This window comes from Oxyura jamaicensis, chromosome 8, assembly GCF_011077185.1.
Source record: "Oxyura jamaicensis isolate SHBP4307 breed ruddy duck chromosome 8, BPBGC_Ojam_1.0, whole genome shotgun sequence".
Lineage (NCBI taxonomy): Eukaryota > Metazoa > Chordata > Aves > Anseriformes > Anatidae > Oxyura > Oxyura jamaicensis.
Genome location: NC_048900.1, coordinates 22,271,580 through 22,291,515, shown reverse-complemented (window position 1 = coordinate 22,291,515; position 19,936 = coordinate 22,271,580). Strand labels below are relative to the sequence as shown.

The following is a 19,936-nucleotide window of genomic DNA, read 5'->3' as shown; positions in this document are numbered from 1 at the left end:
GGACTGTCGGTACAGCAGAGTTTGAGGCTGTAGCTATGGCCACGTGGACCTTTCTTAACATATTTTTACTTCTCTGAAGTTAGTTATCTGATTTGCAGAAGTGGTCAGACACATAACAGTTGATGATTTTCCCCCACCCCTTACCTGTTACTATGGAAAAACTTTTGCAGGGACAGGCTGCTGGCGTGTTTTCATCTGGGAGCGTATGCATCTGCACTGTTGTTTCTGGAACACAAAACAGTTCTGATGATTCTGCAGGATGGATTAATTTGCTTTAAATGTGAAAAATAAGGTGTTAATCTTTCAGTAATTGTTTTCACAGAAACCTTTAATATCTGTGTGTACTCAGGAAGATTTTTTGATACACGATTAACATTTTAATTCATCATTTGGTGTTCTAATGGGCTCATATTTCCATAATGCTATAAAATCCAGTGAGAGTGCTGGGTGTTTTAAGATACTATTTTTTTTTCAGCAGCCAGATACGATTCAAACAACACTTTTCACGGTATTTTTAATTAATACACCTGTCATTTGTATTTGAGTAATCTGTTGGGGGTCTAGCTGTGATAGAATAGGGACGAGTAGCAGGGGCAGGTCAGAGGTAGTTTCTCTGGCACACACCACCTCAGGCTTGTGAGCAGTACCCGTCGTACGTGTCCTTCTGGAACATCCACATTTGTCCTCTCCAAATGCAGCCGGATTTCAGTAGTGAGCCAGACTGAAGGTGTGTCTAGACAATTGTATTAATGGATACTGAAAGCAAAATGAAAGTTTGTTTTGCAGATACTTTATGTAGGTGAACCTGCCATTATCTGCAGATAAATGATCTCAACTTGGGAAGACTCAGCTCAACAGTTGTTATGACAACTATTGAACCAGTAATGCTGCAGTTGTCTTTTATAGGAAGCCCTAATAATATATGCGAGGCTGAATCAAGATTTATAATTACCTTATTCTAAAAGGGCTTTGTGCACAAATATGATTATCCTATTAAATGGCATGGTTCTCATAATACCAAGCCATGTTCTGGAGTTGTTTTTTTAGTTTGTTTTGGCTTGTATTTTTGGGGGGGAGAACAGGGTAATGAAATGTCATGTTTTTTTGATATGCTTAAGGAAATCAGAAGCATGCTTTGGACTCCTAGGTTGGGCTGCAGGCTGTGACTCGCTCTTCCTGTGCAAGTACCGCATGAATCAAGACCTGTCATATTCCGGTGAAAACACAGGGAATTAATTCTTTGCCATAAACTAGCATACACCTGTTAAATGGCACTCCGCTCTGCAGAGCAGCAAAGTAGAAAGCTCTGTTGTGTGTGTTCAGGCATATCTGCTTGATTTAAAAACGAAAAGAGCTGCACAGAAAGAAAAGTGATGAGGGAAGTAAATTCTGTTCTGCCTTATGCGCCCATTAAATTGTTCACTAATTTTTCTGAATGCTTTTGCAACCCAGCTGACATCTGATCTTTAGGAATATTGCTGAAATCCCAGTTGAGTTTATAAAGATGGGCAGTTAGAAAAACAAATCTTTACTTTTAAGTAAACACGTTCTAGTTAGAGAAATACATAGAAATGCAGCGAAGTGAACTGGGATTGTGGCAGAGAGTGACAGATCCTGTCTGTCTGACCTTCTGTAGTGCTGTTTGCTGGATTGATAAATGTATAATGAAGGGTAAACGTTTAATTTTACCCTGTTTTTCAGCAGAGGCTCAAAGGCTTTGATTTGCTGTTGCAGAAGAGGAGAAATGGAATTAGGGGCTGTAATTAATAGGATTCTCTGTGGATAGCAGAGCTGAAGGGGGACCCGAGGAGGTTTGCAGGGAACACGGAGGCAGAAAAAACATGCAGTCAAACTTGTCTGTTTCGGAAATGTGCGCTGAAATGTGATGTGTGCCCAAACATGCAGTGTGAGCAAAGGTTCAAAGCACTGATTCAGGGCATCCCTGTTCAGAGGGTGCACACTAGGATGGTGCGGTGCAGCAGGAGACCCCGTGTCTGTCCAGCCACTCAGGGCTGCTCTTGCTTCCCAGTGGGCAATTACTTTGTGGGCCAAGGCAGGAGATGGAAGAGGAAGCAGTAAGAACAACATGCCGCTAATCAGGCTGATCTGTGCATTTTCTTAGGGTTTAGGAACATCATCCATTTCTGATTAGCTTGTTTCTCCTGCCTTACGTTCTGGTTGGTATAGGTCATGGCACAGCCTCCTTGGTTCATACAGCCAGGTGTATATGGAAGGCTCAGCTTGAGAATCAAAGCTTCAGAAACTCTCTGGTACCCAGATTAACTCTGGTCGTACCCGTGTTAGGAGTGAAGTGAAAGTTAACAGAAGGATTAAAACAAGAGCACTTTATGAATGGTGTGTTAGAGGATGGTTTTGACCTTAATGTGTGTTTCCTTACCATCATCTTTGTGTCGCTTTTAAATTGAATATGTCTGTATGTTCCAATTTTCATGTTAAGCTTCTAATATTTATTTAGACAAATACACAGTGAAATTTTGTTATATAAAAAAGCATCTGATAATGTTCATTGATTTTGCACTACAGTGGTGGTAGCTTTGTAGCAACAAAAGCAGGAAAAGATGTTGCTATGAAAAAAATAGATGGAACACTTTAGGTGCAACAAGTGGAAATAGATCACTTAAATGGTTTTTAAAAAGATGAATTAAAAGTGTTAGCAAGCAGAAGCCAAGTGCTAATACAGAGTTAAATATTTTATGTACTTATATTACTTGTCAGAAATTTGTCTTACGATCAATGAAAGAATATTTTGGGGAGCTTGATAGACAACTTTTTTTCTTCACCAAAGCTTATTACAGCAGGTTTAATTGTTCTGAGAAGAGGTATGGCTTTATAACGTGTCTCATTTAGTGATATTCTCATTTTCTGCTTTGTATTTCCAGAAATAATTCAAAATCAAACAGCAAGAGAGAGTAAGAATGGATTAAATTTGCATTGATGAGCACCTTTGTTTGATTTCTTTGCTTGGAACTGGGAGCGGCTACTGGGGATGATCTTTGGCCTTGCTGTTTTCCATCGTGAAGCAATTGAAGACCAGATTGGCTGAACCATAAATGCAGCATGGGAAGGTTTGGGAGCTCAGCCTTCAGAGTTTGTGTTTATTCCACACGTGTTCACGTGTGTGATCAAAGAGAGGCAGACCCATATGTACTGTGAGGAATCTGTGCAGTATTCATCACTGAATGGTTGGCAAAGGTCATTTCAGTTCTGCGTGTAGGCAAAAAGAGAAACAATACTAGTTATTAGGAAGAAAGGATAAAAAATGCAGAATTTTGCCAGTGTTTAAATCCTAGGTCTTGAACATTTTATGCAGTTTTGGTGACCTGTATCTAAAAGATATGGTAAAGGTTAGCGGGGATGATGAGAGATGTTCAGAAAGTTTCCACAAGTAGTCTGACTTAGCTTGGAATAGAAATGACTTGATGTGTATGTATGTCATATATAAAAGTCAGAAATATCTTGAAAAAGTGAATGTGGAGTGTTCAGGTACGTGGGTAACACAAGAGTGTCCAGTGTGAGAGTGACGTTTTTATCACCTCACAGTGACATTTGCATAAAGTCCAATTAAACTCTGTCCCCTCATTTGGGAGACAAAAATATATAAACGTGTTTAAAAAACAATTCGACAAATTGGCCCTGACCGATAATTAACTATAATACAAACTGCCTTAAAATTCTGCAGAATGCAGAAAGTATGCTGGAACCTCTGTTGCTATTCGTGCTTGTCCTTGCAATTCTTTCTTAAGAATTTACTGTAAGTTGCTATCAGAGAAGGTTATTGATAGACTTTGGGTCTTGCCGTTATTATTTTCTGATACAGCTGATGTCAGTTATATGGTAGGTTATAAAAGTGGTCTGTTGGTAGGTTGGCCAGGGTTCAGTGCGTGTGAGGAGGCTGGGAAATCTAGCACGTGGGCTAATCCTGGAGGCAAAAATGTAGCAGCAGTAGTATTTACAGCAAGTTTTTGTTTTAACAAAAAGAAAACATGGCATTTTAATGTCACATACCTTATTCTTTTAGTGTTATTACATGCAAGGGAAGATGATGACTGACAAGCAGTTTGTTGGAATAAGGAGCCATCTACAGGCTGTTATTGGCATACAGCCGTCAGTGCCTCGGCTCATGCCAGAAAACACAACTTTGGAAGGGCTCAAGACACAACTTTGAAGTTTCTATCTGAAGCATGTCTTCTGTGTGCTACTTGAAGAGAAATGGGTGGAGATGAAGCATCTTGCTTCAATCTGCAGCAACTTCTATGCAGATTTTCTTAAGCCTCCCAGTAACTGCAACGCCCACAAGTGAGATTGTTTCCGAGTAAAAGTTATATCAAAAGTTATAGAAGTACCAAAACACTTGATAAAGGGTTTGAGAAAATGTGGAGGTTATTCCTTTAACAAGTGTCAAGTTTTCTGATTGATCAGCGCCTGTCTGTGGGAGCTGGAGGCATGAGGCTTATAACCGTAGACAGCAGCCCGACGTACCGTGTCTGCAAGTTGCACCAGGCTGTCTACGTGCATGTTAAGATGTTGCTCCTTAATGAACTGCCCTGGGCACTGATAATCCTAAGGATATCAAAATAGCAGGTTAAGAGGCCTGAATCTTATACATTGGTGGTGGGAATTTTTGCATGGAGTTTCACCCTGGTTTGACTGTGCTGAGATACAAAAACACAGGTTTTGCCAACTGCTGGTACGCTTTCCTTTTCCATTTCTGAAAAGTATCTGAACTTTTTTTTTTGTGAAGGGGATCCTAGGCATTGTACTTCTATGGTGGTTTTATTTTTGTTGTGTATTTTGACCTAGTTCTTACTTCAAATTGCAATTCTGTGATGTACGTTTACTTAGGCACCTTTAAATGAAGGAGGTTCATTAAATCAACATCTTAATGATATGACTTTCCTCTGTCAGTAGCTTGACAGAGCTTAATTGCTCTGCAGTTTGTTCTGAAAAGCATATTTAGTCAGAGGGTGCAGTGATTAATCTTATTTAAATATATCCAACTCTGCATTGCCCGTGTCCCTGTTTTCTTCTGCTTACTACTGAAACGTTTGGTAGCAGCCTCAGAAGGTCACATCTGAAGGAGCTCTGTACCTGTGCTGAGGTCAGCATGGTAGGAGAATTGTGGTGTCTGCAGCAGGTGTGTTTCACACAGCCCTGTACACTGAAAAATTACCCATTCATGTAATGTCTTGAGAGGTTAGCACTTCTGTTGTTGGCAGTGTTGTGACACTTACTAGCTTGTGGTATTAGATGTGATGTTCAGAAAGCTTCCAGGTCAGCATTGCGTATGGCCACACGTCATCTTTCTTCATCTCTGCTGGTACTGTGTAGGGGTTGTAAGGCTTCTTGTTCCCATTCTGCTTCCAGAAATGTGATTGTGGCTCACATCTAAAGTGCCAAAATCTTTCCCTTTTCCAAACTCTCCTACACGACAGTAACATCTATTTCCAGAAAGAAAAAATGATACGAGGGTGAGGATAAAAGGTGATGATTCTTACAGTATCACCTGTGCATGTTTATTTTGAGCTTCTATCAAACAAGTCTTAAACTTGAACCAAAAAAAAAAAAAGCATGCTTAGCAGAGTGAAGAATGGCATAGCAAGTGCAGGGAAAACCAAAATTGTTCAAAGAACGGAACCACATCCAAACAAGGAAAACAAGCTTGACAAGTCAAATATTAAGGCATATAAGGCATGCCTGAAAGGATCCTGAGAAATGTCTGATGGCATAAAAACAGCAACAGAACCTCTCAGATGTTTTAGGAGCAGTAAACCTATCAGGGTTAGCTGGACTTGATAAGGTGGTTGGAGGATAAAGAGACCACAGCAAGAAAAAGCATTTTTTATTGGTGGTGGTGGTGGTGATATTTTCGACAGAGCAGCTCGTGGAATTTCCCAGTCTGGAGGCTCACCTTACAGAGAAGTTGGATTGCCTCAAACTGATGTTTAGAGATTCAGAATAATCGACAGTAAAAAATTGCTAGTGCCATGTGGCATTCATTAAAGAATATTAAAGGAACTTAGACACAAAATCACAGAATGACTGCGGTGTCAGCCTTGGTGGCCGAGGGGCGGGAGATGGTAGACGTGCCCTTTGGTTTTGAAAATGGGAAACCAAAGGCGGGGGTTTGAGACAAATTGTTTTACTTGCGGGCAGGTACTAGGATTGTTGTGGGACCCCTCTAATAAGAAAGGAAAAAAGCTTTGCTGTTTTGAGGTGTTCTGTTAGAAATTTGCAGTCTGCCTGTATCTTGAACCTTGCATAAAAGCCTACCGTCACAAAATGGTTGAGTTCAATGATATGGAGAAAGATGACAAGCATTAGTTAAATTATGGAATAGCATCTGTTCAAGGGAGCAAGAGTAGGCTAGCGTTTCAGCTTTGGGAGAAGAATGACAGGGCATAATGCCGTGTGTGACACGGAAAGGATGAGTTGGACCCGAGTATCTGTTCCTTCTGCTATTTAGAAAGAGGCTGGATGGATCTCTAGTCCTAGCCGATGCATCCGTTCTTCGCTTTCCTTACAGATACTGGTTTTGCTTCTTTAGACTTTCCGGCAAGGCACTGTTACAAATATTAGGGATTTTATTAAATAAATTGATAGTTTGTGAGACTGACTTCGAGACTGTGTACCAAGGTTTCCTATCCTGTCTTAGCACTTCAGTGTCCTCTTGAGACATCCAAGACAAACTTGTAGGTGATTTAGTTTTATATGGCTAGATTTCAGTTTTGGTTGTGACTGGAGATCAGAAAGCTTTTACACTCGCGCTACAGCTGCTCTGTTTCTCCTTCTGTTTTTCTCTCATCATACTTTGTCATGTTTCTGTTACTTGTATTGATGGTGTTTTTGTTGTGTTTTCTTATAGTGACTACAGTTCCTGTCTTACCTCTTTGATGGAAGAGGACTATGACCCAGAAGTGAACTCTCCACTGTAGAACAAGAAGCTCTTGTGGAATAATTTGTTTCCTTTTAAAAGCAGCACCCAGTCTACAAAAAGAAAAAAAAAAAAGAGTAGAAGAGATTCTTTTTAGTCCTGGCATTTTTCTGTTCTTGTGACCTATGTCTCAGCATGTAAATGGTGAAAAACGGGGATATAAACATCTGTGCCTGCTCTTGAGCTTTACATCAAGTAGTGCTTAGTTCTGCGGAGTATTAACCAAGCTACGTGAAGTCCAGAGTATATCCTACCATTCGTTTTTTTAAAAAGAAAAAAAATCTATATACCTTTTTTTTAGAAAATTTATCTGATAAAAATGAAGATTATCTTTTAAGAGCGCTTGGTCAGATGCTTCGTGTTTAGATCTCAGCATTTGGGGCAAACGTTTTTCTATAACGTGGTCCTTTTTCTAGAGTGTTCAGATTGACCTACGGACCATGAACTATCCAGCAGAGTTGGGTGTATCTGTTCAGTATTAATGATGGCGTGGTTCTGAATGTTGTCATACAGACCTGACAAACCTTTTTCTAATGTAAAAGCTGGCTTCTGTAGTACCACGACTAGAGAATATTTAATGAGGTGAACGTGGTCGTGGCTTTTTTTAAATACAAATTACCTTCTTAGGTATTTTTTTGTAGTGAGAGTGCAAAAAGAGATTAAAATGAGCAGCTGAGGGGGTGAAGGGCACAGTTGGCACGAAGTGCGGCCTCTCGTGCTCTGCTTCGAGACGCACTATTGCCTCAAGGCTGGCCTTACAGTATACTGGAGAAGAAAGGAACCAGAAGGTCAGTGAAGCAGAGAAGAAAGTGAGGACATTGGACTGCAGAGGCCAAACTCTGGGTGAGTGATCGTATGTACTTTTTTTCCTTGCTTATACGGTATTGAATTTTCAACTTTAATTCATCCATGAACAAATAAAGCAAAAAGGAAAGCTGAAGAACCTTCCACAAAAAGGCAGAATTCCATTATATCGAGTAGTAATGGAATTCTTACTGCCTTGACTAGTGGAAATTGCTATGACAAGTTGAAAAGAACAATTTGGTTTCATGTTGCTCACTGAGAAATCTGCTGGTCTTCAGTTCACCTTGCATTAAGATACAGGTCTTTCAACTGACTTGTGGTCTTTAAGTTGGGGAGTGCAGGAACTGGCATATGGTTGTCTCTCAGGTCTCTGATATGCTTTCAGTATCTCTAATATCATCGTTGGTTTGGTCGTATTTAATTTACAACCTCTGGAATAAACTGTGGTGATTGCTCCTTTGTAGATTATGAAACAAATAGCAATGAAGGAAGGTACCCCAAATTCGGGCATGTCTTGGTTCGGTGCATTGTATGGCTTATGTATGCTTTTTGTTCTGTTTTTTTTCCATCTCCAGGCCTATCCTATCATGGATTTCATAGGTGTGTTTTTAGAATGGAATTGTAAATAGGAGCTAACTGGGAATGTTCAAGTTACTATCTGGTCAGGGGAATAAAGCAGGAAAAAAATGTTAGTGTAAACAACTACAGTGCTTTTCCCCTCCTGGTAATATAGACCAGGCTTTGGGAATTAATTTGTATGATTATTTCAGTTTGATAAAGATAAGTCAGGGAATGTTCTTTTCATTTACAGATCCTGGCCATGAGGTTTGATGCCTCATTTTATTGAAGGGAGACACTGGACCTAAATGGCGCAGCATGACTTTGTTCCTGCCTGGCTTAACTTCTCAACACCACAGTCAACCAAGGTAACTAATAGTGATCACTTGTTCTTATAGCTATGAGAGTTTAAAAAGGGCAAAAAATTGCCCCAGTGTTTTTTCTTTGAACTTCAAATATTTCATTTTAACTTCTTTGGTGTTTTTAAGAAAGGCTTTTGGAAACATAAAGGTGAAAATGATTTTTATTGTTTTTGTTTCAACAAATTTCTTTTATTTCAGAGGAGGAAAGATCTGTTGCATGCAGACATAAAAGTAGTTCAGTGTCTTTATGCAGAGACTTGAATGGAATCCCAAATAGAAAATAATTAAAGTGTCCCCTAATCTGTGGTGGTCAAGTCTTGAGCTGCCACTTATAACTCAGGATATAATTCTTTGGTTTTGATTTATGAAAATAATATTGCCTTAGCTGTGTAGTGCATTGACAAAACCCTTGGTCTCTAACTCCAAATTCAGAAATACTTACTAGTTTTTTACAACTTTAAAATTAAGGCACCTTCTTTCTAAAAATGTTTTCAGAAGAAGCTAAGGTTGGCCCAGGAAGTCTGTTTTAGAACTTTTTATAAATTAAAAAAAAAAAAAAAAAAACTTGCATTACTTTCATATGGCAGTATTTAAAAATACTTTAGTGGCAAACCAGATCATGTTGACCAATATTCAGTAAAAATACAGCTTTCATCTCTATGCTTAAATACAAGGAGACAAAAGTAACTTCAGGATGTTTGCATGGTTTAAAATGAGGCCCTGCATTTTTTATGAATGAGAGGAAGTGAAGAGTAATAAATTCTCTGGAATTTTAACCCTAGAAATATTAATGTCTTATACAGAGTCTTTGTCATTTCAGCACAGAAGTGCTCTAGCTTGACTATTTCTGAATTTTAGTCAGACTGATAAGGTCTTCCGTTACTGTCTGTTCTTTTGACTTTAGGGGGAGTGAGTGAATGAGCACTTCTGTAACATAGTTTCTTAAATGAACTCTGCAGAAAGTATGTATTTGCAAGGAGGGCTGGTGAGATTATTGTATTAGGTTCTCTCTGATTCTTTGTAGGCTATGTGGAGTTGTGTGCTGTTCTGGTGAGGTTCAGGTGACTGTTGATGTCATTGGCTAGACAATGCGGGTATGGATGCTGTACTAAAAGCACAGGAGTGTGGGTCTGGGGCTGGTTTTCTTCAGTTGACAAAACATCACTGTGGGACACACAGGCTCCTGGATAGCCCTAAGGAGAGTTTTATTACATAACCTTCGTCTTTCTGCAGTCCCCTGCAGCCACCTTTGAGAAACATGGAGAGCATCTTCCACGGGGAGAGGGACGCTTTGGGGTGAGCCGTAGGAGACACAACTCTTCTGATGGATTTTTCAATAACGGGCCCCTCCGAACTGCAGGAGGTGAGTAGAATGGATTGGAATGTAATCTGAGAGCAAACATTCTGGAGTATTCTATGGAAATAAGAACTCTGCAGAATATAAACATTTTCCCAAAATGCACCTTTTCAAAACATCCTGTAAGAAACTTGTGCTATTCTCTTCTCTCATGCCATGTGCCCAGGCCTTATGGGGTTTCTGTGGTAGCTGTGTATGCCTTGTGTAGCTTGGTTTATTTTTGAGATAATCACACAGTTTATTAAGTTTGGCCTCGTAGTTACTTAGTAAACACTGATGTAACAAGAAAAACAGCCTGTTATTTCCAGTATTCTGCATACAGTGTTGACTTTTTTTTATTTGCATACTTATCTCCTTTTGTTTAGACTGCTGGCATCAGCCCTCCCTTCTCCGCCATGATTCTGTAGATTCTGGTGTTTCTAAAGGAGCTCATGTTGGGCTTTCTGGCAGTCAGCCTGGCTGGCATGGTCCTTCACGGGGCCATGATGGTGTGAACCAGCGTGGTGGAGGAGGAACTGGAGTTCATCGCCACTGGAATGGCAACTTCCATTCTCGGAAAAGTTCCGCCTTTCAAGAAAAGCTGCCTGTTGAAGCCAGGGAAGAGAAGAAGGAAGACAAAGAGCAGTTACAATTTGAGGAAGAAGACTTTGTAAGTGTGTAGCTTCTCACTACAAGTGGCAGCTGTGAGAAGTAGCTTTTCAAATCTCATTTTTATTAGCATTGATAGGTGGCAAGGATCTAGAGTTGCATTCCATTCCATGTTTCAGATCACTACAGGTTTTAACAGTGATTCCAGTACTTGCAGGATGATAATTGATACCCAGAGTCCTGGAGACTCGATGACCTTGTTGGATTATGGGTTTTGGCATGTTGTTACTTTTTGCTAAATGGTTATTAACTGAAGACAGCATTGTACCTCACAAGTCAGATCTTCAGTGCTCAAAAGGTGACAGTTTGATCTGCTACAAGAACAGTAGCTGTATTTCCTTTGTGGCTTTGCTTTCAAAGCCTTTTTTTGGTCCTAAGTACATCTATTCAGCTTATCTTCAGTCTAACTTCTGTTCCTTTCTTCTGCATTCTGGTACATATTTGGTGTACAAGATAACTACCCCATGCTTTCATGACATGTGCCCAGACCTTTGCAATCATCTGTCTGGAGTCATATGGAATCATATTTTCTTGTCAGAATTTTTTTTTTGTACCTCTCTGTAAATCTGTGGATCAGTATTTCTTCAGCTGTTTCTTCCATTGATATCTACAGTTCATCAACCTTCTTCTTTCTCCAGTATTCCGATTTACCTGGTACTGTCAGTTACAATAGTCTCATTTATCCTGGTTCTGTTTTTACTGGAACAACTTTAGTTTTCATAGTTTTGCTAAACTGTCCTCAGACATGTGGCTTTTATTCCTGCCATGTGCATTTCTTAATATTTATGCTTTAGGACGGAAGCACCAGTTCTACTTTTTCCAATTTAGTTTTTTTATCTTATTTTGATGAAGATTTTATTGTTACCAGATCATGCATTTTGTGCATCTTGTTTCTCACTTTCTCAAGGCTCCTCTTGATCATTGTAATAAGGTCGACATTATCTGTAAAGTTCTGGTAAGTCAGTCCCTCCACTTAATGTGATTCCTCTGACTTAGTCTTCAGTGCTAAAGCCATTGCTGTCTCCAGGACTGAGAGTTCTGGTGATAGTGTGCACGCTTGTGTTTATCATCTTGAGCTTTTTGCTCTCTTACTCAGCTTTTATTTCTGGAAGGCTGTTTAAAGCTAAAATTATCATGGCCATTTTGATGCTACCACTTCGGTTTGGAAGGTTAGGAGTTGGAGTCATATTTCGAGTGAAAACATAGCTGCTTCAGGCCAGAATTTAGTGACTCCACTTAAATTGCTACAGAAGCCAGCTGGATTTAAACTGCTGGGTTTTTCAGTGGAGTGCATGGGGAGTAATTGCATACTCTTGTTCAGCTGCTTCTGCTGTGGGAGTGGTGGTGGCCTGCCTCGGTGGTTGGTTAACACCTGGAGAGCAGTGATTAAGCTTACATGTAGATTACTGTTGATCTGATTTCTCAAGAATACTGTAATTCAGGATTTCTATAAGCTGGTTTTACAGACTGTCAAAAGCCTGTTGAAATGTAGAAAGCTATTGTAATGATTGTGACCATGCTGCTGTAGTCTGTCTTAGCCTAAATCATTCTTCTAAGTGGTCCTCCTTTGTTCTCTTTTTTAGTGTCTTTATAAATCTCTTTTCCCAACTACATCTCTGTGTCTTCTCTAATTACTTCCCCCATTCCCACACTTTTTTTAAGGGTGCACCTACTGTCTGGTAGCAGCCTTTACTAAATAACTCTTGTATTGTCTTTGCCATAGTGGAGAAACTGTTTTCTGTGGTTAATCATGTAGCTGTTAGGGCCTCATGGCCAACAAAATGGGAACGTTTTCCTGAAAGGTCTGCAAAACAAGCGGTTGTTCTAAGTTCTCCTGTAGTGTGAGCACCACTGCTATCAAACTGACCTGTAACTGAAAAACAAAGCACTGGAACAGGAATTTCTAGGGTCTGAGGCAGTAATTTATGCTATGGTGTAACATTTTTTTCCTAACTCTTATAGAACAGGAATGCCTACTCTTTCAGAAGCTCATTATTAGAGACTTATGTGGTAGTCATAGTAACTAACATATGAAGAATTCATTAAAAAGAGAAAGATGGCTTTATTTTGAACTGAAGTTATTTGGGACGGGGGAAGAGGAATAGCTAATCAAGAACACTTTTCTTTGAATGGTTAGATTTTCTGTATCTGCTTTGAGCTTGGGACACGTACTTAGTTGTTCCACTGAGTTCTGATACTGAATCAAAGGTAAGTCTGTGGAGAACACTGAGCCTGCATGCAGTATTGCCCTGAAAAATGGACTCTGAAACTTGACATAGCTTACATTTAGCTTTTTTATCTATAAAGATGTGATTTGGTTTTTTATTATTCCTTTATTTTAGGAGCCTAGTGTAGTTCTTTTTTTGGTTGAACTGTTAATACAGAATTATTGTATAAAAATACTTGGGAGGTGAGACTAGATACTCCATATACTGATGATGTGGATTCTGTTCTATTTCTTGAGCTGCTGATCAAATACCTAAGTCTTTCATGGGCGTGTAAGTTTGTGGAATCTGTTTATTGCATAGTAGAAGACTGAAGGGCCTATTGTAAACTTGCTGATAGTTCTGCTGGAAATACAGCAGAAGCCAAGGAGAATAACTTGAGATTTTTACATGTCTTGCGACAGAGCACTCTCTTGTTCTAATTCAGATGTTCAGAGAAATCTACCTATACTGTGGTTTCCTAGAAGCATGTTACACTAATACAGAATCTTTTTTGTTATATGCAATATAATGAATATACTCAATTGCATTATTTTTTTATTATTTATTTATTTATTTATTTATTTATTTTTTCCAGCCATCTTTGAATCCAGAAGCTGGAAGACACAACAGCCAGAACAAACCTTTAGGGACACCGTCTGGAGTATGGGGTAAGTAAAGGTATTTACATTGCTATATGGAATGCCCATGCTGAAGCAGCAAGTTGCAACTATTATTAACTGTAAATACCTATATATAAACTATTGTTAACTGTAAATAATTTTTAAGTGCTAGCTTTTTGCTCAGAGAAGATCTTAAAATCTTAAGCAGACAGTTTGCAGCTTTCTCTCCTTTGTTGTTTTCCTCCCACAATTGTTACTAATCTCTAGGTCTTTTTGTCTGCTTTAAACGTGTACTTGTCATAAAAAAAATGCTTGTGGCAGTCAGTTGTCTGCATGTGCTTTGTCTTACTGTAGTTAAAATTTCATGCAGGCATTGCTTGAAGGGCAGAGCAGATTTGAATGGAGTAGACATCAGTTTCTGAGTTGATCTTCACATTAGAAGAACAACAAAATTATTATTATTCGTTGGTTTAGATTTATCTGCTTTAAATTCAGAACTGGTTTGCTTTTAATTGTGATATGATATGGGAATCTATGCCTTAAAAAAAAAAGGGGGGGGGGGGGCAATGACTTACCAGTTCCATCAACTAAATACAGGTTTGTTAATCTCTAATTAGAATGTAATTAGATCAGTGGGGTTAAGCACTGTAAATAATAAAAATACCAGAAAGAAACAAACAAAAAAATACTTGTAAAAGGAATGCAATCTGGTCTCAGAACAAGTTTGTCAGGTACTTAGTGTTCTGCTCAAAAAATAACAACTAGCGTTTGTGGATTTTTTAGGTGTTTATGCTAATACTTAAATTACTCTGCTCCTGAAAACGTGTTGGTGAGAAATATTAATTGGGGTTCTTTGCAAAAGCACTGCATCTTCTAAGGTATAAATTATGCAAAATATTTCCTGTTAGTGAATTAACAACTGATCCATGGTTGCTCAAAGAACTGCTCTCATCTGTCCTGATTTCTGTAGTATGGTGGAAGGCTGTTAGCTGATGTCACTGTAGGTTTTTCCCTTCAGAGTCAAGGGAGCTGTTGTGGTTAAACAGAGAAAAAAAAATGGACTTTGACATCCTTATCTTTCTGCTCAAAGCTGAAACAAAAGAACAACTGATAGCAATCTCAGAATTAGACACATGCAGTTTCTAAAGTTTAGAGGGAGAAGCTGGAGCAGTGCCCTGAACCTCTTATGGAACAGAACATTTGTATTTCAGAATCTTACCTGTTTTTTTGTTTGTTTTACAGAAAACCCCCCTAGTGCCAAGCAACCTACCAAGATGCTGGTCATCAAAAAGGTTTCAAAAGAGGATCCTGCTGCTGCCTTCTCAGCTGCATTTACATCACCCGTTTCTCACCTGGCAAATGGCAACAAAGCCACCACCATTGTCCCAAGTGTCTACAAAAATCTGGTTCCTAAACCTGCAGCTCCTCCTTCCAAGGTACGGGGGTTTCCAACCAAGTTAGTGAAGGAGATGAAAGCCTCTCTCTTGATATCAGAATCAACCGTCTAAGATATAAGTGTTGGAATACAGTAGTTTCTAGGGTAGTCGCCTTCACAATAGAGGCCTGTTTATTACTATAGTTTTTCCATGTTTAAAAGTATCATTTAGTTTTGTTGACATAAAGGACTAATCTCTGTTCTGGCTATACTGATGTCTGGTTTAGTGTGCAGCATTCTGATACATTAGACAAATCCATATCTTAATTGGACAAAAATGAGCAATGCTAGAGAATAAGAATGTGTACTGAGATGTGCTTAAATTGTTCACATGACTACCTTAAATATTTATTGGGTTACAATACTATGTGTTTAAAACACAATTGAGGTTAAGATCAGATTAGACTGTAGCATTCGGCATTTCTTGGGCCTTAAAGACAACCTCAAAAAGTAATGGTGCCTTCTTTCACTGCAAGAGAGTGTTGATAGTCCAGGTATTTTAGAAGTTAAAATTATTAGTGAGACTGTTCTTTAAAAAGGTATGCAAATATTCAAGAGTATTTGCACACCTTTTTAAAGAACAGTCTCACTAAAATTTGTTAATTGCTGATGCTGGCTGCTGCATTCCAACAAAAAACTTCTGTGATAAGAGTAGAATAGTTTTACACACTTGAAAGATAAAAGCAAAGTGAGAGAGTTTAACAGAACATTTTCTATGAGAAAGCAAGTTTAGAGCTTCTTTCCCTTTCATAAGTTTTTTCTCACAAACTATTATAAAAGGTTGTTAGTAAGAATTTTCTGTTCACTGAAACAACCCATTAAGTATTTCAGTCTAGGTACGTACTTGTTTAGAATAGCTAAATAAGATGGAGCTGTAGTGCAGTGAGCCTAATGTGGCTTTTACTTGTGTTTGTACAGCTTGGTTGATACGTGTAATACAGTCTTAGCTATTTTTAGCCTGGATGTTTTGAGTCCTCTTTGAAACAAAAAGACAAAGATACAGTTTGTTGAAGCCATCAGATTGTCTCAGATTGTCTCTGATGAAGCCATCAGATTGTCTCTCTGCTTCAAAGCAAATAGTATTGTAGTGAAAAGGAGTACATACGGCTTTTCTGTCTTAGCTGCTGTTGTTGTGTACAAAGATAGTCACAGATAGAATAACTCGGGATATTATCTGTTCTCATGGTTGAAATAAGCCTTCTCATTTTTATAGATAACTTGAAAAATATGATCAGGCTTTTTGAGGCAGCCTTGTGACTGTAGTGTGGAAGTTGGGTTTGTGTCAAAATACAGGATTGTTTTTGTTTTGTTTTAGCTTGTTTTACATAGTTTTCACTTGCATTCTAGATTATGTATTTATATACAAACTGGAATTATGGCAATATGTACTTGCCTGTGTTGCCTTTTAGTGAAGTTCTGTACTGAACCAGTTACTAGGCCTGGATTACATTTGAATTCATTCAGGTGTGACAGCGCTGATAACACATGAAAAGCTTTAGGGCCAGTGGAGAAGGTATTGACTTGCAGTATGTGGGAGCTCCCAGGAGATCACAGTCATGTTCACTGTGATAAAAATGTGCATTTAGTCATTTTTAAGTAGGTTTGTGTTGACATGGTGCTGTGATGACAGGGGCAGCATGGTGCTCCTCATTGGTGAGGACTGCAATAATTCAGAATTGTCTGTCTCATCAGCAGCTCTTTTGTTAATGAATGGTGACCATTAATAGAGCTAAAGGTGGGAGATCAGTATGCTCTTAGAAAAACTGTGCATGAATGATGCCTTTTTTGAAGGTACAAACGTGAAGCAGGGATGGTAGGATGCATTATTCTGAAGACCTCAGCAAGTTGTGTGGAAATTGTAGCGCATAACATGATAGGGGGGTCGAAACACTCCCTTTGACCATGTCACCAGTCTTGGAAATCGGCTACAGGCAAACCGAATGAAATACGTTTTTGTTTCTTGCTTTAGATAAGGATAATTCCTCACAGTTGAGAAAAGCACGAAGGGCATAATCTGCAAACAATTCCTTTCGATTCCCATCTGTAACTGTTGTGCTTCAGTCTAGTGGTCTCTCTAAGAAAGTAACAGGAGTCTGTTGTTAAATTTGTCTAAGCTGCCACTTCGTGGACAGTGGGAGAATAACAATTAGCAGCCAAGAGTTAGGTACCTAAACAAGTGCAACCATGTGTACATGCAGAGGAAAAGTCCTTGTCAAAGTAATTCTTCACTCTAATTGTACTACCAGTCAATAGTAAGTTGGAGTAGAAGCCTATTGATGTGAGAGAACATACTGAAATAATGACTTCTGCTTTCATTGTTCACAGAATACAAAATCTATTTACTCTCAGATTTAACTTAATCCCACTGTGCATTAGTAATTTTGCTCTGACTTGAAACTGACTTCAGAAATCTGTCGGTTCAAATGAACTAGTATGCCTTACTGCCCTGACAGGTGTATTTCTCATGCTACTTGATACAAATCTCTTGTTAGAATCATTGTAGTAAAGACTGTCACTTCAGTCTTTGTCCTTCCTTGATGAGAGGTCCCTGAATAACATACCAAGTAACAAGTTATCTTGAAGTCTTTGCTTTTCAACAAATCGCCATTGTATCTGAAGGGATACTGCAGAGAGTATCCAGACCAAAACAGTAGGTGCTCATGCACCTAATAGAAGGGTGAACTGCCTGCTTTTCTTTTTTCTCCTCAATCAGTGCAATGATGGACGCTTTCAGAGCCCTAGGAAGTAAATAATTGGCATTCTCAGTCTGGACAGAAACATTCCTTGATGTGTTTCTTCCTTGCATGGGAGGAGCTCCTGTCAGATGATGCAAACCCTTTCTTTGTGGCACATAGTGTTCCCCTATGAAATGTGAATTTAATTGGGATATTTTACTTCCCATCTGTGTGTAGCTCCAAGATGCATTGCATCACACGGTGGTGATTCCAATTGATTAAGAGCAACACTAGATTTTCCTCTTGTGCTCTTGCAGTGTTTTATTAGAGGATGGTGCCTGTGAAGCAGAATTGTGTGTGGCTTGGGTAAAACAGAAGATGATGGGGAAAAACTAAGGGATTTAGGAGTAAACTTGTTGAGAAAGTTCTTGTAGAGGGAGGAAAAAAATCATACAACAGACAATTTCAGTCAATACAGTATTTGTGTTACTGCTTGCAAGCAACCCACTCTAGTGCTTTACCATTTATTGTATATTTTGTGTTCTTTTCAATATAGCCAAGTCCATGGAAAGCCAACAGAAATGAACATAAACCAGGCTCGCTTTCCTCCAGCCGTGACTCTGCCTTTACCAGTCCAGTGTCTGTAACCAAACCAGCGGTACTGGCAAGTGGCTCAGTCCTTACATCTCCCAAAGAGGTAAGGGATTGGGTCTGGGGATATGATGGGAACCTTATCACTGTCACCTACTATAGCTTAAACACAAGGTCCTTCCTGCATGTGCTACCTAGCTTTGTACACTTGAATAATGACTTGCTTGTGTGTTCTTAGTACATCCCGCGACATCTCTGATACACTAAAAGAAAAATGTGGTTTACCTGGATGTGAAGACAATGCCATTGGTGTTTGTCCAAATGTATTAGGATTCCCCTCAGATTTAAAAAAGAAACTAAAAAATAATTTGACTAGTGTTGCATAGCTAAACATACATAGACTTGGTGTGCTATTGGAGTGCAGATACCACGAACAGATGTGAAGCGAAAGGTAAACTGATATGGGAAAAGAAGGCAGAAGAGAAGGATCTGCTTTACTTTCTGTAGGAGAACAGCATATAAGCAGTGAGCTTTGAAGGGATTCAGCATGTCTACATGTCTTCATCTAGGTGTCTGTTTTTAACGCTGGTAGGAGGTAATCTGCTGAGGTTAAAGCTGACTTACCTCCACTTTTGGTATGAAGTGTGGAGACAATTTCTGAATGTAAATTTCTTAACACTTCAGCAGTAAGTGGGACTTGACGTGTTTTGGCCAGCATTTCTGTGGTTCATTTTTTAGCTTCTATGCAAAACGCTGTTCTGGAGCTTAAAATTCCACAAAACTTAGTAGAAAAATGTCATTGAATAACTTTGAACACTTAGAATACTTTTTTTTTTTCTTTGAATCTGTTGGGGACATGCAGTATGGAAGCACAGGACCGTGGCAGTTCTGTACAGTGCTGGTAAAAAGGCTACTTCTATCAAAAAGCTCCAGTGTTTTTAGCAGAGTATTCCAAATCACCAGAAGACATCTAGTTCTAAGTCTCCTTTGTTGATGGTTATTTTGTGTTGCTTACAGTCAAACTAATTACCATGTTTAAAGCTTTAATTTTTAAGTACTATGCCAGCTTTTTATCCTAGTATTAAGTCACTTACGCCTTGTACAATTGCTGATTTGCGCATGACAGTGTTGAATGAGGTAAAATCTGAAAAGGCTAGCTGAGAAGTGTTTACAGTAAGGCATTATTTTCAGCACACACCTCAAGGCATTATTACACACCAGTGTTTCATGTGCAACAGGCATGAGAAACATAAGCAGCAGTTGCTGCCTGTTTTTGCTTTGCTAAATATTTTAGTTCCCTTAATCTTTGCTTAGAGCACTATGCGGTATGATAAAAACACTTTGTAAAGGAGGTTTATTTTGAAGAGCCTGAATTTGAAACTCTCCCACCCTAGTTTTTTTTCTTTTTTTTTTTTTAATTAAAAAAAGCAGGAGGGGAAGCTACATGCTTTAGGAAATTGAACTCTGCTTTTGCATTGAGAAAAAGATAACCAAAGCAAGTGAAGAAAAAGAACAGCTTTGCGTGCAACATTCTGGGTCAGGCAGGTATTTATATAAGTGGCTAAATTATTCATCTTAGAGTAGCCAGATACTGTATATGATCAGAAGGTTAAGATACTGGGAACTTTCACACAGCATGTTTTGAGGTTTCTTTCCCATGTCTACTCAAAATGATGAAATGTTAAATTGAAACTCATCTTGGTTGGAAGTGTTTTAATTTTTAATTT

The 19,936-nt window shown here is 38.9% G+C and overlaps 1 protein-coding gene across 2 annotated transcripts in view; it reads left to right on the top strand.

The window, feature by feature from the left end:
- The window catches only part of GPBP1L1 (GC-rich promoter binding protein 1 like 1), a 32,808-nt gene that overhangs the window by 8,734 nt on the left and 4,138 nt on the right, over nucleotides 1–19,936 (top strand). For both annotated transcript variants that reach the window (XM_035332497.1, XM_035332498.1), the window contains exons 2-8: nucleotides 6,884–7,795; nucleotides 8,568–8,682; nucleotides 9,910–10,039; nucleotides 10,399–10,682; nucleotides 13,484–13,556; nucleotides 14,751–14,944; nucleotides 18,175–18,315. In XM_035332497.1, coding sequence (XP_035188388.1) covers nucleotides 8,623–8,682; nucleotides 9,910–10,039; nucleotides 10,399–10,682; nucleotides 13,484–13,556; nucleotides 14,751–14,944; nucleotides 18,175–18,315 — 882 coding nt within the window. In that variant the 5' untranslated portion in view covers nucleotides 6,884–7,795; nucleotides 8,568–8,622. The remainder of the gene's footprint in view (nucleotides 1–6,883; nucleotides 7,796–8,567; nucleotides 8,683–9,909; nucleotides 10,040–10,398; nucleotides 10,683–13,483; nucleotides 13,557–14,750; nucleotides 14,945–18,174; nucleotides 18,316–19,936) is intronic.